The sequence below is a fragment of the Rhincodon typus genome, chromosome 14 (genome assembly GCF_021869965.1).
Source record: "Rhincodon typus isolate 14 chromosome 14, sRhiTyp1.1, whole genome shotgun sequence".
NCBI lineage: Eukaryota > Metazoa > Chordata > Chondrichthyes > Orectolobiformes > Rhincodontidae > Rhincodon > Rhincodon typus.
The window spans coordinates 66622891-66639065 of record NC_063345.1 but is presented as its reverse complement, the minus strand read 5'-3'; the positions used below and the strand labels follow the sequence as shown (position 1 = coordinate 66639065).

The 16175-nt window shown below is 44.0% G+C and overlaps 1 protein-coding gene across 1 annotated transcript in view; it reads left to right on the top strand.

The window, feature by feature from the left end:
* The window catches only part of dock11 (dedicator of cytokinesis 11), a 252061-nt gene that overhangs the window by 190373 nt on the left and 45513 nt on the right, over nt 1-16175 (top strand). Inside the window, exon 41 of the mRNA XM_048604955.1 lies at nt 2579-2636. Within this exon, the coding sequence (XP_048460912.1) occupies nt 2579-2636 (58 nt within the window). The remainder of the gene's footprint in view (nt 1-2578; nt 2637-16175) is intronic.

Here is a 16175-nt window from a genome sequence, read left to right as displayed (position 1 = left end):
GAAGGAAAGGGTGGAGTCAGAAATGGACCAGGTGATGATTGGCGAAGGATCAGCATTCCTATTTATTGCCTGAGAAATATTTGATAAACAAGGTGCTATTTAAATGCAAGTCTGTCTATCTTTATGAAATAAATACCAACAGATCCCACATGGATAAGTCAAACAGTGATAATTATTACACATGTACAGCAGTGTGAAAGAAACCATTTGGCACATTTCAGACTTACTTTTATTGTTCTTAAGGTTCTATGTATGTTGACCTTTTAATTGTGCGTGTGCTTCATGTCTCCTCATACCAAACATGGATAGGTGTCTGAAAGTACTTGTGTAACCCCTTCTATCACTGCTACTCATGCATTAATTTCCAGGAAGCTTGCTCAGCCTTTGTCAAACTGCGAACCCAGGTGCGATCAGCAGTTCACAAAAAAAAAACCAAAGAACTACGGATGCTGGAAATCAGAAACAAAAATCTGAAAAGCTTGATTTTTAAAGTTACTCTCGCAAAGCCCCACCTCTCCCCCTCCTTGTTCTGATCTGAACACTGCCACCACCACCAGGACTATAAGAACATAAGAACTAGGAGCAGGAGTAGGCCATCTGGCCCTTCGAGCCTGCTCCGCCATTCAATAAGATCATGGCTGATCCTTTTGTGGACTCAGATCCACTTACCCGCATTCTCACCGTATCCCTTAATTCCTTTATTGTTCAAAAAAAATCTACCTGTTTTTTAAAAACATTTACTGAAGTAGTGTCAACTACTTCACTGGGCAAGGAATTCCACAGATTAACAACCCTCTGGGTGAAGAAATTCCTTCTCAGTTCAGTCCTAAATCTGCTCCCTCTAATCTTGAGGCTATGCCCTCTTGTCCTGGCTTCACCTGCCAGTGGAAACATCCTCTCTACTTCCATCTTACCTATTCCCTTCATAATTTTATATGTTTCTATAAGATCCCCCCTCAATCTCTGTATCTCTGTATTAATCACTTTAAACACTCCGGTTAGATCAGACCCTGGTATTATACATTCAAGAAAATACAAGTCTAGAATGTATGATCAGTTCTTGGCATTTCACCCTTTGTGCCGATGGCGTGTTGAATCCAATTATAAATGTCACGCAGTCTATCTGTACTGCCACCTCCGTTTGCCTCTTATTAAACTGATAACTGGAGAATTTGACTACACACAGTCCACAGGCATATTAATATGATTTCAATGATTCATCCCTTTATTTTAAAAGCCTTTTTTGTTGCTGTTGATGAAAACTCCATTTGTATAAGCATGATGATCATTTTGAATCAGTTGAATCCACCTAAGTGTTCAAGCTTCACCCGCAGTTCACTTGATACTGATCAACCATGCAAATCCTTTCATCTCTGCTGATCATACAAGAGTGTAGCACCTTTTTTCAAACACAAAGGCAGACTTGCACTTATCTAGCACTGAAGTGGCTTCAGGACTACCCACATGCTTCTACAGTCAATGAAATATTTTTGAAGTACAGCCACTGTTCTGAAGTATAGTCAGACAGCAAGATTCAAAAAGCATCAATGAAGTAATAATCAAATAATCTAATTAAGTAACATTAGTCACAGCCCATCACTGAGCAGAACTCACCTCTCTTATGCAAACAGTGGGTTACGTGAGAGGTGTCACTCCAACATCCCATTCCAAATTCCAAACAGCTTTTTTCCCATGGTAAGGGAGTCTAAAATTAGAGGGCATAGGGTTAAGGTGAGAGGGGAGGTATACAAAACGGTCCAGAGAGACAATTTTTTTCACACAGAGACAGTTTTTTCACACAGAGTGGTGAGTGCCTGGAATGGGCTGCCAGTCATCATGGTGGAAGCAAGTACAATTTCATCATTTAAGAAATGTTTGTGGATGGCGTAGGTATGGAGGGATATGGACCAGATGCAGGCAAATAGGACTAGTTTAATTGTGAAAACCGGGTGGCAGGGCCTGTTTTCATGCTGTAGACCTCTATGACTCTAATCCAACAGATGACAGCTCTGCCAATATGGCATTCCTACAGTACTGCATCAGCACTTCAGCCTGGATCATGTGCTCCAGTTCCTTGGGGTTTGAAACCCATCACCTAAGGCTCAGGTGTAACAGTTGTCTTTTATCCTTCTGTGGGAGGTGGGTGTTATTAGAAGAGCAAACATTTGATGTCCATCTCTAATGGTCCTTGAACTAAGTGTTTTGTTGGGCCATTTCAGAGGGCAGTTAAAAATCAATCACGTTGCTGTGGATCTGGTGTCACGTATAATTTGGACCAGGTAAGGGTGGCAAATTTCCTTCCCTGAATAGCATGAGTGAACCGGATTGCTTTTTGCACCAATGGCAGTTTCATTGTTAAAATGAGATTTTATGTTCCAGATTTATTAACCAAAATTAAATTCTATCAGCTGGCCTGGTGGGGTTTGAACCTGTGTTGCAGGGAGCCTCTGCTCTGTGAGTTCAGTGTCATTCGCACTACAGACATGACCCACTCAAATAGAGTGTTCACAACTGACACTTAACTGTTCATGGACAACTTGTGAATGAGTCTCTGTAACATGTCTTTCCTCCTTTGCAGGCAGTGATGTGTTATGTTCATGTGGCCGCTTTGATTGCAGAATACCTCTACAGGAAGAGTAAGTCAAATATTTTGTACTAATCCCAATAATTCTTCTTCACAAATTAAGTCAACATATTAGTTGTTTTTTTTTAAAACATGTAGTGCCTTACATTAAAGATGCTACATGGAAGCAAATAGTTATTTATTTCATCAAGTCTCTGTGTACCTGATAAGCTAAATGTCTCTTGTAACTTCACCAGTGAAGGTCAGAAATCACACAACACTAGGTTATACTCCAACATGTTCATTTGAAAGCACAAGCTTTCAAAGCTTCACTCCTCCTTCAGGAGTGAGGATCTGAAAGCTTATGTTTTCAAATAAACCTGTTGGACTATAACCTAGTGTTGTGTGATTTCTGACCTTGTCAACCCCAGTCCAACACCAGCACCTCCACATCATGTTCACCAATAATGGAATGGTGTCCCGCATTGACAGGAGGTTAATTTCATGTGTAACACTTTATCAGTGTACCTCTGTAACCTGAAGTTTCTTTGTCTTAAATTGGCCAATGGCTCCAGTGAAACACTGAATGGAGCTGTGCAAGGTGAATGAGTGCTTCAGTGTTTGGAAATGTGAAGCAAAGTTCGCTTTGGCAGGTTGAATGAAAAAAAGTTGAACATGCGTTTAACAGAGAACAATTGGAGAATCCAAGGTGCTTAGGTATTTCAGTGTTCTGGAACGTGGGTCGCAAATATGTCTGTAGGTGCAACATGAAATTAAGAATGTCAATGGGATGCTAAAATTGAACAAAATAGTAAGGACGTTATGCTTCATTATATTAGGCATTGGTGAGACCGCATCTCCAATACTGTGAGCAGTTTGATCTCCCTATTTAAGAAAGGCTATAAGCGCATTGGGTGCAGTTCAGAGAATGTTTACGAGATTAATACCTGGAGTGAGTGGGTTGTTTTTATGAGATGAGGTTGCACAGGTTGGTCTTATAGCAATGCTGTTTAGTAGGGTGAGGGATGACTTGATTGAATAGAATACAAGACAAATTTATTGTCATATCAGAGATAGTAAGAACTACCTATGCTGGAGTCAGAGACAACACAGTGTGAAGCTGGAGGAACACAGCAGACCAGGCAGTATCAGAGGAGCAGGAAAGCTGACGTTTCGGGTCAGGACCCTTCTTCAGAAATTGTCATATGTGCTTTTACATGAAAAATAGACGGAAAAGTTTTAAAAGTTGCCCAACCACAGCACCTACATCAATGACAGAAGTCACACATAATAATAAAAAAAAGTAAAAGTAAGACTGAGTTCATCACAGTTCAGTTAACGGCTCCTGGGCTCAGGAAAGCTGATTAAGGAATGATGGCATACCCTGAAGATGCAACTGGGATGAGACCGCCATGCGAGTCACTGAAAGCCACCACTCCCGGGCCTAGCTGCGGACTTGGAACCTCAGCCTAGTCTGTGGGTGCAGTCCGGGGGAGCCAGCTGCCCCTCACCATCGGTAGACCCAGGGCTGGGATGGAGCTGTGCCCAGCCCGTCCTCACTTTCCTTTATAAAAACTGGAAGAACTGCGGATGCTGTAAATCAGGAACAAAAACAAAGTTGCTGGAAAATCTCATCGGGTCTGGCAGCATTTGTGAAGGGAAAAAAACAGAGTTAATGTTTCGGGTCCGGTGACCCTTCCTCAGAGCTGATGGCTGGGAAAACGTCAGTTTATATGCAGAATAAAGGGGAAGGGTGGGGTGGGGAGTAAACGATAGGATAGAGCCTAGAGGGAGAGGAGAGCAGTTGGACACACAAAGGAGTTGATCATGATTCGGCTGGGAGGATGAATAGTTGTTAATGGGGACTGTAAGTGACTAATAACAGGTAGTGTTTAATGGCAGGCTATATGGTAACAACGCCTGGTGTGTGGGGTAGGAGACTGGGACATGGGAGAGTTTAGGCCCTAAAATTATTGAACACGATATTGATGCCTGAGGGCTGCAGGATCCCCAAGCAGAAAATGAGGTGCTGTTCCTCCAGCTTGCGTTGAGCTTTGCTAGAACACTGCAGCAAGCCAGAGACACAGATGTTAGTCAGGGAACAGGGTGGTGCTAAAGTGGCAGGCAATGGGTAGTTCAGGGTCTTTTTTGTGAGCAGAACATAGATGTTCTGCAAAGCAGTCACCTAGTCTACACTTCATTTCCCCAATGTAAAGGAGACCACATTGTGAGCAGCAAATGCAGTAGACTAGATGATGGGAAGTGCAGGTGAAGTGTTGCTTCACCTGGAAGGTATCTTTGGGCCTTTGGGTACTGGGGAGGGAGGAGGTAAATGGGCAGGTGTTGCACCTTCACCGGTTACTGGGGAAGGTGCCATGGTGCCTGGGGTTGCGGGGTGGGGGTTTGGTTGGGGGGTGGGGTGGTGGGGGAGTGCGGGGGTGGGTGTTTGTTGGGGTTGAAGGAAGTGTGGACCAAGGTGTCCCGGAGGGAACGGTCCCTGCAGAAGGCGGACAGGGGAGGGGAGGGGAGGGGACTATGTGTCTGGTGGTGGAATCTTGCTGGAGGTGGCGGAAATGGTGCCTGATGATCTTCTGGATGTGGATGCTGGTGAGATGATAGGTAAGGACAAGGGGAAGCCTATCGCTGTTGCGGGAGGGAAGAGAAAGAGTGAGGGCGGAAGTGCGGGAGATGGGTCAGACCTGGTTGAGGGCCCTGTCAACCACAGAGCTGGGGAATCCTTGGTTGAGGAAGAAGGTGGACATTTCGGAGACTCCATTGTCGAAGTTGGCTTCATCTGAACATATACGACAGAGACTGAGGAACTGAGAGAATGGGATGGAGTCTTTACAGGAAGTGGGGTGTGAGGATGTATAGTCCAGGTAGCTGTGGGAGTCACTGGGTTTGTAGTGAATATTAGTGGCCAGTATATCCCCAGAAATGGAAACAGAAATGTCCAGGAAGGGAAGGGAGGAGTCAGAGATAGACCAGGTGAAAGTGAGGGCAGGGTGGAAATTGGAGGCGAAATTGATGAAGTTTTCCAATTCCAGACGAGAGAGGGAAGCAGCACCAATGAAATCATCGATGCATTGGAGAAAGAGTTGTGGGTGAGGGCCGGAATAGGACTGGAGCAAGGAATGCTCCATGTACCCCATGAAGAGACAGGCATAACTAGGGCCCATGCAGGTACCCATGGCCACCCCTCTTACCTGAAGAAAAAGTGGAAAGTTAAAAGAGAAATGAGGGTGAGGACAAGCTTGGCCAAGTTTAGGAGGGTGGTGGCAGGTGGAGAAGGTTCAGGTCTTTGCTCCAGTAAGAAGCAGAGGGTCCTAAGACCCTCCTGGTGGGGAATGGATGTGTAAAGGCATTGCATGTCCATGGTAAAGAGGAAGCGGCTGGAACTGTCAAACTGGAAGTTTTGAAACCAGCGTAAGGCGTCAGAGGAGTCATGGATGTATTTGGGCAAGGATTGGACCAGGGGAGAGAAGACTGAGTCAAGGTAGGAAGAGATGAGTTCTGTGGGGCAGGAGCAGGCTGAAACAATGGGTCTGCCCGGACAGTCCTATTTGTGGATTTTTGGGAGGAGGTAGAAGCGAGCTGTGCGAGGCTGGGGAACTATCAGCTTGGAAGCAAAGGGGCGGAGATCACCGGATGAAATGAGATCAGTTACCGTAGTAGATACAATGGCCGGATGTGTCATGGTGGTGTCATGGACCAGAGGAAGGTAGGAGGAGGTATCTTAGAGTTCTTGCTCAGCCTCTGCAAGGTAGAGGTCAGTGCGCCAGACTACAACAGCACCATCCTTATTGGCAGGCTTAATAACAAAGTCAGGATTGGATCTGAGTGCATGGAGTGCAGTCAGTTCAGAGGGAGATAGTTTGGATTTGGTGAGAGGGGCAGAGAGATTGAGGCGACTAATATTATGTTGACAGTTCTCAATGAACAGATCAAGTGCAGGCAAAAGGCTGGAGGGGGAGGGGTCCAGGTGGAGGGAGAGTGTGGGAACTGGATGAAGGGTCTGTGGGACGAGGGGAGGACTCTTGTCCAAAGAAATGAGCACAGAGGCGAAGACGGCCTCTTCCTTTGCATGACGCTGTCCAGGCTTTAAAGAAAAGAAAACAAAGAAGAAAGAAACAAAAACGAGCAAAAGTAAAAAGAAAGATAAAAAAAGAAAGAAAGCCAATGGGAGCAGACAAGCCCTGGGCTCAATCGCCATCTAAGGATCTTAGGACTGCTTAGGAAGGATACAAGATCCTGACTGGTTCTCAAAGGATGTTTCCTGTTGTGGCTGTATCCAGAATTAGGGGGCATTGTTTTAAAATTAGAGTAGCCCTTCCAGGACTGAGATGGGGAAGCATTTTTACTCAGAGGGTTGTGTGACTTTGGAGATCTCTGCATGAGAAGACAGTGGAGGTCGGATTATTGAATAATTTTAAGACAAAGGTGGATTGATTCAGAGATAGTAGGAACTGCAGATGCTGGAGAATCCGAGACAACAAGGCGCAGAGCTGGATGAACACAGCAGGCCAAGCAGCATCATAGGAGCAGAAAGGCTGACGTTTCGGGCCTAGACCCTTCTGGTGAAGGGTCTAGGCCCGAAACATCAGCCTTTCTACTCCTATAATGCTGCTTGGCCTGCTGTGGATTGATTCACGTTAGGCAGGGAATCCAGGGTTATCAAAGGTAAAAGGGAATGTGGAATTCGTAAGACAAGCAGTATCAGACAGCTCACGTTGTTGATGGAGCAGGCTTGAAGGGCAGAATAAACAACTACTGCTCCTATTTCATATGTTCATGTGTTTCCTGACTTATTACAACTGCAATTAAAACAGAAAATGCTGTATACTCTTTTGGTCTGACAGTATTTGTGGGAAGAGGAACAAATTTAGCATTTCATGCCAGAGAACAGACGACTTCAAAAAAGAAGGGAGAACCTTCAGCCCATCAAGTCTGTGCCAGCCCTTTTGCAGAGCAATTCAGTTATACCACTCACCAGCTCTTTCCCAATGTCCTGGCAGTTTACTTTCTCCTCAAGTATTTATCCAGTTCCTCACAAAGGCAGTAATTGAATAATTATCTGCCATCCAATTAGGCAGTGGGTTCCAAATTCTAACCCTCCTGTAACCTCTGGTTCTTTTGGCAGTCAAATTAAATGTCACCAATGGAACTAGTTTTAGAAACATAGAAAATAGGCACAGGAGTAGGCCATTTGGCTCTTCGAGCCTGCACCCACCATTCAGTATGATCATGCAATTTCAGTATCCCGTACCCGCTTTCTCTCTAAACCCTTTGATCCATTTAGCTGCAAGGGTCATGTCCAGCTCCCTCTTTAATACATCCAACAATTTAGTCCCAACAGCTTTCTGTGGTAGAGAATTCCACAGGTTCATAACTCTTTGAGTGAAGAAATTCTTCCTCATCTCAGTCCTGAATGGCTTGTCCCTTATTTTTAGACTGTGGCCATTGGTTTTGGGCTTCGCCAACATTGAAAACATTCTTCCCACATCTAGCCTGTCTAGTCCCATCAGGATTTTCTATGTTTCTATGAGATCTCCATCGAAATCCACCATGATTTTAAACATCTATCGAATCACCTCTTGTTCTTCTTTGAACGGAGAAAGCTAACCCCAATTTCGACAGTCTATCCCTTATCCTTGGAACTATTCTTGTAAATCTCTTCTGTACCCTCTGCAAAGCCTTCATAACCTACCTAGAGTGTGAAACCCAGATACAGGCCAGATACCTGAATTGGGCCTGACTCGTGTTCTGTGTTAGTTTAACATAGTTTCCTGGTTTTCATGCTCTATGTATCTATCTATAAAACCTTACTGACTACTTTGTTAACTAGTCCTGCCACCTTCAGAGATTTATGCACAAACACTCTGGTCATAGAGTTATACGGAGCAGAAACAAACCCTTCGGCCCAACTCGTTCATAATGACCAGATGTCCTAAACTGATGTAATCCTATTTGCCTGCATTTGTTCCATATCCCTCTAAACCCTTCCTATTCATATTTCCATCTAGATGCCTGTTAAATGTTGTGATTGTACCAGCTTCCTCCACTTCCCCTGGCAAGTCTTTCCATACATGCACCACCATCTGAGTGAAAAAGTTGCCCCTCACGTCCCTTTTAAAAATTTCCCTCTCATCATAAACCAATGCCCTCCAGCTTTGGACTCCCCTACTCTGGGGAAAAGACCTATTCATTGTATCTATGCCCCTCCTAATTTTATAAACCTCTATAAGGTGACCACTCAACTTCCGACACTGATCTAACCTCATTTACCTTGTATTGTTTCTTTTTTACCTCTTTCTCCCAAAATATATCTCCTGTCACTTGGCTGCTTTAAATTTTACCTTTCTTGGCGATCATCTACTCTACTTGGTCCCCTTATCTTCCTCGATGTTAATTTCACCTCAAATATCATGCCATCTTTGGGGCAGAACGGTGGCTCGGTGGTTAGCACTGCTTCTTCACAGCGCCAGGGACCCAGGTTCGATTCCACCCTCAGGCACATGTCTGTGTGGAGTTTGCACATTCTCCCCGTGTCAGCGTGGATTTCCTCTGGATGCACTGGTTTCATCCCACAGTCCAAAGATGTACAGGGTAGGTGGATTGGCCATGCCAAATTGCCCATAGTGCCCAGGGATGTTTAGGTTAGGTGGGTTAGACATGGGAAATTAGGGGAAATGGATCTGGGGGGGATGCTCTTCGGAGAGATGATGTGGACTTCTTGGGCCGAATGGCCTGTTTCCGCACTGTAGGGATTCTATCTGCAGTCAATGCCCACTACACAAATGCTGCCTACCACACTGAGTGTTTTCTAACATTTTTGGTTCTCATTTATGGTTCCTGCAGCTGTGGCATTTTGGTGTTTTTTTTAAAAATATCAATAGTAATTTCTCCATCTAAGTGCTACTGCTGACTCTGAGGTTCTGAGAACCAAATGGGAAGTATTCCAAAATTAGTACTCGTCAGAACTTTTGTCATCTTTTAGTCCCCCGTTATGTGGCTTAGCATCATATTTTGTTTTGGAATCATTCTGTGAGGCGTGTTTAAGATAATGAAACATGCAAGGCCTGTATTATTGGGGCTTTATAAAATTAAGTAGTTAAAGTTTTAATGAAATAATTTCTGGTATGTGTTTGTTAGGCGCAGTGGAAGTCAGTCTTTATCTCTGTATCTGCACCAGCCAATAATGTATGTTTCCACATGTGTCCATCTATCTGTGAACGTGCATGAGAATGGGAGAAGGAGACTGTGGTTAAGATTGTTTGTATGTATGTATGTAAGTAAATGTGCAAGTGAGCATTTACATGGGTGTGGAAATAAGCAGGCAAGTTGCAGCATGTGTTTGAAACTGTGTGACAGAACATAAGCCTTCAGCAATGAGGCACTGAACAATGAATCTGTTTGTTTCTTGTAGATCTTTTTGTCTAAATCAAACACACCAATAACATATCACATGTAATGTAAGTCCTCAGTCCAACTTTGAGTGTTATGTATCATTTAAATACCATTGACTGAAGAGATTAATTATATTGCATTTTAATTTGCAATCATCGCACACTTAATCAGTCAATAAACAATATAACACAGTGTGGAGCTGGAGGAACACAGCAGGCCAGGCAGCATCAGAGGAGCAGGAAGGCTGACGTTTCGGGTCGGGATCATTGAAGGTCCAGCGCCACACTGTTTTATCTCTGACTCCAGCATCGGCAATTCTCACTATCTCTGAATAAACAATATAACTTCAGCTTGAGGGTTCTTGTGGCGCAATGGTTGTGTACCTGTCTCTGAGCCAGGAGGCTCGGGTTCAAGTCCCACCGCCCCTAGAGATCTGTCATAACACATTCAAACAGGCTGATTCAAAATATTGATAACTTCAGCTTGCACAATGCCTCCTTCCTGTTTTGAGAAGTGGTTTGTCCGTGTCGTAAATCAGATGCTTGCAGTACCTGAGCAGGGAGTCTACAATGAGAGAAACATGGATGGAAATGAAGAACCAAAAGAAGAGAACAAAAATAGAGGGCAAAGGAAATGAAGGCTAGAAGGAAGTAGGGCTGCGGTACAAAAGTTTAAAACAAACACAAATTGTAAAGGGATTACTTCGAAATACACAAAGCATTTGCAGTAATTAGGCCAACTGGGCCTTTATTCACCAGAATTTAGAAAAACGAGAAGGTATCTCATTGAAATGTGTAAAGTTCTGACAAGGCCGGACGGACTGGATGCAGGGATGGTGTTTCCGTGGCATGGGCCATTTTGTATCAAGCTGAAGAGACACTTCTTCATTCAGAGGATGGTGGACCTGTGGAATTCACTACCACAGAGTCAAAGTCACTGAATATGTTTAAGAAGAAAGACTTCTAGAGGCTAAAAGGGTATGGGGAGAGCACAGGGGTTGAAATAGAGCATCAGCCATGATTGCATTGAATGGTGGAGCAGATTCAGTAGGCCGAAGGGCCTACTTCTGCTCCTGCTTTCTGTGTCACTATGATTGAAAGCCAGGGAGGTTGAGGAGATGTGTTGAAATCAGTTCCAGGATGCAGCATTTTTGAAGGACGCAAACGTGACTCAGCTTGTGTTTTGAAATCTTTCAACAAATATTTCTTTGCTGACAGGGTGATTGAGAGGGAACTGTCTGAGATTATTAATCTGAGAATTGCAATTTCTCACAATTAGCAAGTTTGGCTGTTGCATTCTCGGCTACAAATTGACGTCAAAGGAGGTGCCATGAATTATTTTTCTAGAAAGTGCTTGAATATCAGAAGATGCCAAGACCGCGCTGCCAGTGGGATATTAAAAGTTGTAAGGAGTGCAGAGAGAGCTTTTAGACTTAAATAAGATATTAATGGATACAGGAACTACAGGAGAGAGTCATATAAAATGAGGTGGAATTTTAAATAGTATCGGGAGTTGCAGAATGAGGTTAGTTTCGTTTGGGGTATCAAAGGATATGGGTAATGTGGGGGCAAGAGTGGTAATCAACTGACACGAGTGTGAAAAGGTTTCTGGAGTGAGGAAGAAAGTGGGATTAGACTGGGTGGAATAATGAGGATCTGAGGGAGAGTCAGACCAAACTGATGGGATAGTCCTCACATCAGAATGTTTGCCAGTGATCTTTGCTGGGGCAACTGTACATTCTTTACCACATTTAACTGTAAACCCGAGCCTGCACGCCCAGGATGAGGGGGTGTCTGATTTGTTATTGCTGACTTGAATAGATTAAGATAACGGACAGAAGGTTTAGAGAGGATGTGAGGAAAATCTTTCCTGCTCAGAGGCTGGTGGGAATCTCGAACTCACTGCCTGTCAGGGTAGTAGAGGCAGAAACCCTGACAGCATTTCAGAAATAGTTAGATATTCACGTGACAAGGCATACAATGCTATAGACCAAGTGCTGGAAAATGGGATTGGGATAGTTAGGTAGCTATTTTTAACCAGCACAAACTTGATGGGCCAAAAGGCCTTTATCTGTCTGTAGACCTCAATGAATCTATGTTGGACACATGATTTCCTGTTCTTCATCCATCAATCTAAGACCCAGCACAGCAGTCCAGCGAAAACTCATGGCAGTGGTGTCCTCAGTGGAGGCAAGATGATGCTGAAGAATGGTGACACAGTTCCAGCAGCAGCCTGGTGGAGGGACACTGTAGTGATTGTAATGAGGTCGGCCAGGTAGACTTCATACAATTGGAGTTCCCTGATTGGGGCTGTTAATCTGCCCCTAGCTGACAGTCAAGAACGGGAACATCAGACATCCTGTTCTCCCTGAGAACGGGCTCTGAGCAAGCTGGGTCAGTGTGAAGGACTCTCCACGTGTAAATAAAGGATATGCCGGCCTCTATGGAGTTATTTCAGACTCGAGGCTGGCTGCATGATTTATACTGGCCGCAGCATCAGAGTGGAAGAGCTCGGAAGCAGGCAACTGTCAAAACACTTAGGAATTGTAATGTCGAACTTTCTAACTTTATTTATTTTTCTTCTACCTTCCAACCTGTCATAATCCCTTTGTCCTCTAAATCATCCTCCTTCAGTTAACCAACATCATTGAAGTTATAGGCAAAACTTGAAGCAGGTAATTTTAATGCAATATGAGAGTTTCCAAACCAATTTGCTACCCACTCATTTGAAGTTGGAATCACAGCGCATTTTCTTCTGTTTCCAAGCAGTGAATGCCACTACTCATGTTTCCTACAGAATTGCATAAAGGTTGCATTGCAAAAGGAGGCCATCTGCTCGGTCATGTCCATGCTAGCTCTCTGTAAGAGCAATTCACCTACTCAGAACCTTTTCCCTGTAACTTTGTATGTTCTTCCTCTTTCGTTAGTAATCAATACTCATTTGCAAGCCTCAGTTCAAGCTGCTTACACCACACTGTAAGGCAGTGCAATGCAGATCCCAAACTTTTGCCACATTAAGCTTCCACTTCCATCTTTTGCCAATCACCTCGAACCCTCTTGTTGATGATGCTTCAACCAGTGGAAACAGTTTCTCCTTATTTGCTCTGTCCAGATCTCTCAGGCTTTGGAATACTCTATGAAATCTCCTCTCGACCTCCCTGCCTCCTAGGAAGACTGTCCTAATTGCTCCAATCTATATAACTGAAGCTCTTCGTCCCTGGAGCCATTCTTGTCATTTTTTTTTCTGCATCCATTCTGATGCCTTCACATTCTTCCTAATGTGCATTGCTGAGAACTGGATGCATTGCAGATAAACAAATATTATATACTTGTAGTATATTTTTAATGTACAGTCTCAATAGGCAGAAAGACCTCTTCTATGCTGTATGATTCTATGTTGTATGCAAGTTCACATAACATCCTTGGTTTTGCACTCAGTGCCTCTACTGATAAAGCCCAGGATATTGTATCCTTTATTAACTGCATGCTGACTTTGTCCTATCTCTTTCAATGATTTGTGCAGAAATGCATCCTATTCTCTTGCTCCTGTAATCCCTTTGGAATCAAATTCTTTATATCGCCTTGCCTCATTCTTTTGACCACAGTGAATGGCGCACACAGACAGTCGCCTGGAATTGTACCTGAGTCCCTGGCGCTGTGAGGCAGCAGTGTACAGTGAAATGTGAATAAAAATCAGGGACAGTAAGTAGTCAAGCTATAAGCAGACAATGGGATTTCTTTGTGATTGATGCAGGGCTATGAGGAAAGAGTAAGACAATAGGAGTAGTTGGAAATTAATATGGTATCACGGGAGAAAATGAGACCCTGGGACTTGTTTGGGATTGATCGAGGGAAAGTGCAAGTACAGACGGTGGGATTAAGTTTTGAGTAATGTGGAGAAATGGAGGGCTGTTGCAGATTTAGCAGGGACATACTGGGTTAGATGCTGGCCTGCTGTGCTGTAAGCATCCACAATCTGTGCAGCACTAACTATGACATTCCTTATGTCACAATTTACCCTATACAACATCCACAGGGATAGAACAGTGCAATCGGACCGTGGCTCACTTTGATGCCAGATCTGTTTAACCAGCAATTTTCCCTGACAGTAAGGGTTGGCAATCAGTTTGTGCGTCAAACTGCCTTTCTCATGCCTGCAGTCTCTGTAGAGAATCAGAGAGTGTAACCATAGAGAAAGCAGCCGTTCTGTCTATCGTACTGGTGCTGGTTCTTTGAAAGTGCAATCTAATTATCCTGTCTGTCCTGCAAAACCTTCCACAGATTTCTCCAGTTCCCTTTTGAAAGTGACTGCCAAACCTACTTCTGCCTCCCTTTCACAACATCCCTCTTTTTAAAAAACAAATTCCTCGTGTCACCCTTTCAGGCCTTTTACCAATTACTGGAAGTCTGTGTGTCTGCTGGTTGCTGACAAGATGTTGCAATCATTCTTCAAGGAAATAGTTGACTACAAGTTCACATTGCCAGATAATGATGTTGCTTTAAGTGGCAACTTGTAAACGTTTCACTGTACTCGTGTGAGTACCTGCGACAATAAACTGAATTCAAATCTGTTCATTGATGTGGAACTTGACATGTGGATAGGGAAAGCAGCTGCTATCTTTAGCTGATTCACACATCGTTCATGGAGTGACATTTGGCTGGTTCTTCGGCTGAAGCTGGAGTTTTGCGAGACCTGTGATCTCAGCACCTTGCTTTTGTGGCTGTGAAACATGGACAACTACACCTACAGCTCAATAACATCCCTACTCACTGTCTGTGGTGCATTATGAGTATATCCTTGCCAGACAAGATCACTAACACAGTAATCCTCTGAGTCAGAGCTCCAGAATCTGTTAGCCATGTTGAACAGCAGTGACTTCGCTGGCTGTAGCATGTCCGTAGAATGAATGACAGTGGATCCCAGAGAACGTTCTGTCTCGTCAGGCAGCCTGTAAGACACCCTCTTCCAGACAGTGGGGCATGAAGGCCCTGAGCATTGACTGTCACACCAGGGAGTCTGTAGCAAACACCAGAGGACAAATAACGATACTTCCTTCAGGCTGACAAGTGCCACCATAACATTGACAGTGGCAGGACCTGGAGCATGGCGACACATCAGAACCAACTAACCAGGATTTTAGGGGGTACCCCTATGCTCTAGACAGGGGTTGGGGCCTGCAGTCGAGTCAGGGGTAGGGGGCACAGTGCTTGAACTCAGTGACTGGGAATCTAGACCAGGAACAGCACCAGGGCCTGTAATCTCTGCCCTGCCCCTGGGCAAAAGTTGCCAACACAAATTAAAACCCACAAGGACACTTGGAAGCTCCTGTTTCTCAAGGGAATGCCTTCAGCAAAGTGCCCCACAATGGACCGTTTGCTGTTTGTCCATCATCTGTTATGAACAGCAGGATGCTGATAATAGTTACTTGTCAACGGAAACAATTTCTCCTTATTCACACTATCACAACCATTCAGGATTTTGAATTCCATTATTAAATCGCACTTTGGCCTTCTCTGCTCTTTGGGGATTACACTCATAGATGTTTACAGCACAGAAAGAGGTCATTCAGTTCATCATGCCTGTGCTGGTCAACAAAGATCTGATTATATTAGCCCCATTTCCAGCCTTTGGCCCACAGTCCTGGAGGTGATGGCATTGCAAATGAATATCTAAATACTGCTTAAATCTTGAGAGTTTCTGCCACAACCACCTTTCAGGCAGTGAGTTACAGACTCCTACTACCATCAGTGGAACAAAAAAGGTCTCCTCAATTCTCCTCTTAAATTTAAGGTAAGAGCTAGAAGACTATGCCCCCTGGTTATTGACTTCTCTACAAAATGCTTTCCTATCCATCCTATCTATGCCACTTATAATCATATACAGCTCTATCAGGTCCCATCTCATCCACAGATTTCTTGATCATATCCCCTTCCATTTAAGTTCAAATTATTAATGAAAACCACAAACGGCAAGGGTCCAAGCACCACGCCATATGGAGCTCTAGTGGAAACCAACTTCTAGACCGAGAAATGTCCCTCCACGATCAGCAAGTAAGCTGATTTTTGATCAAATGAGCCACTTTGCTCTCAATCCCATGGGCTCTTAATTTCTTGAGCTGTGTACCAATATGGACCTTATCAAAAGCCTTGGTAAAATCCCTGTAGACCACATCAAATGCAGTACCCTCTTCAACACTGAGATAACA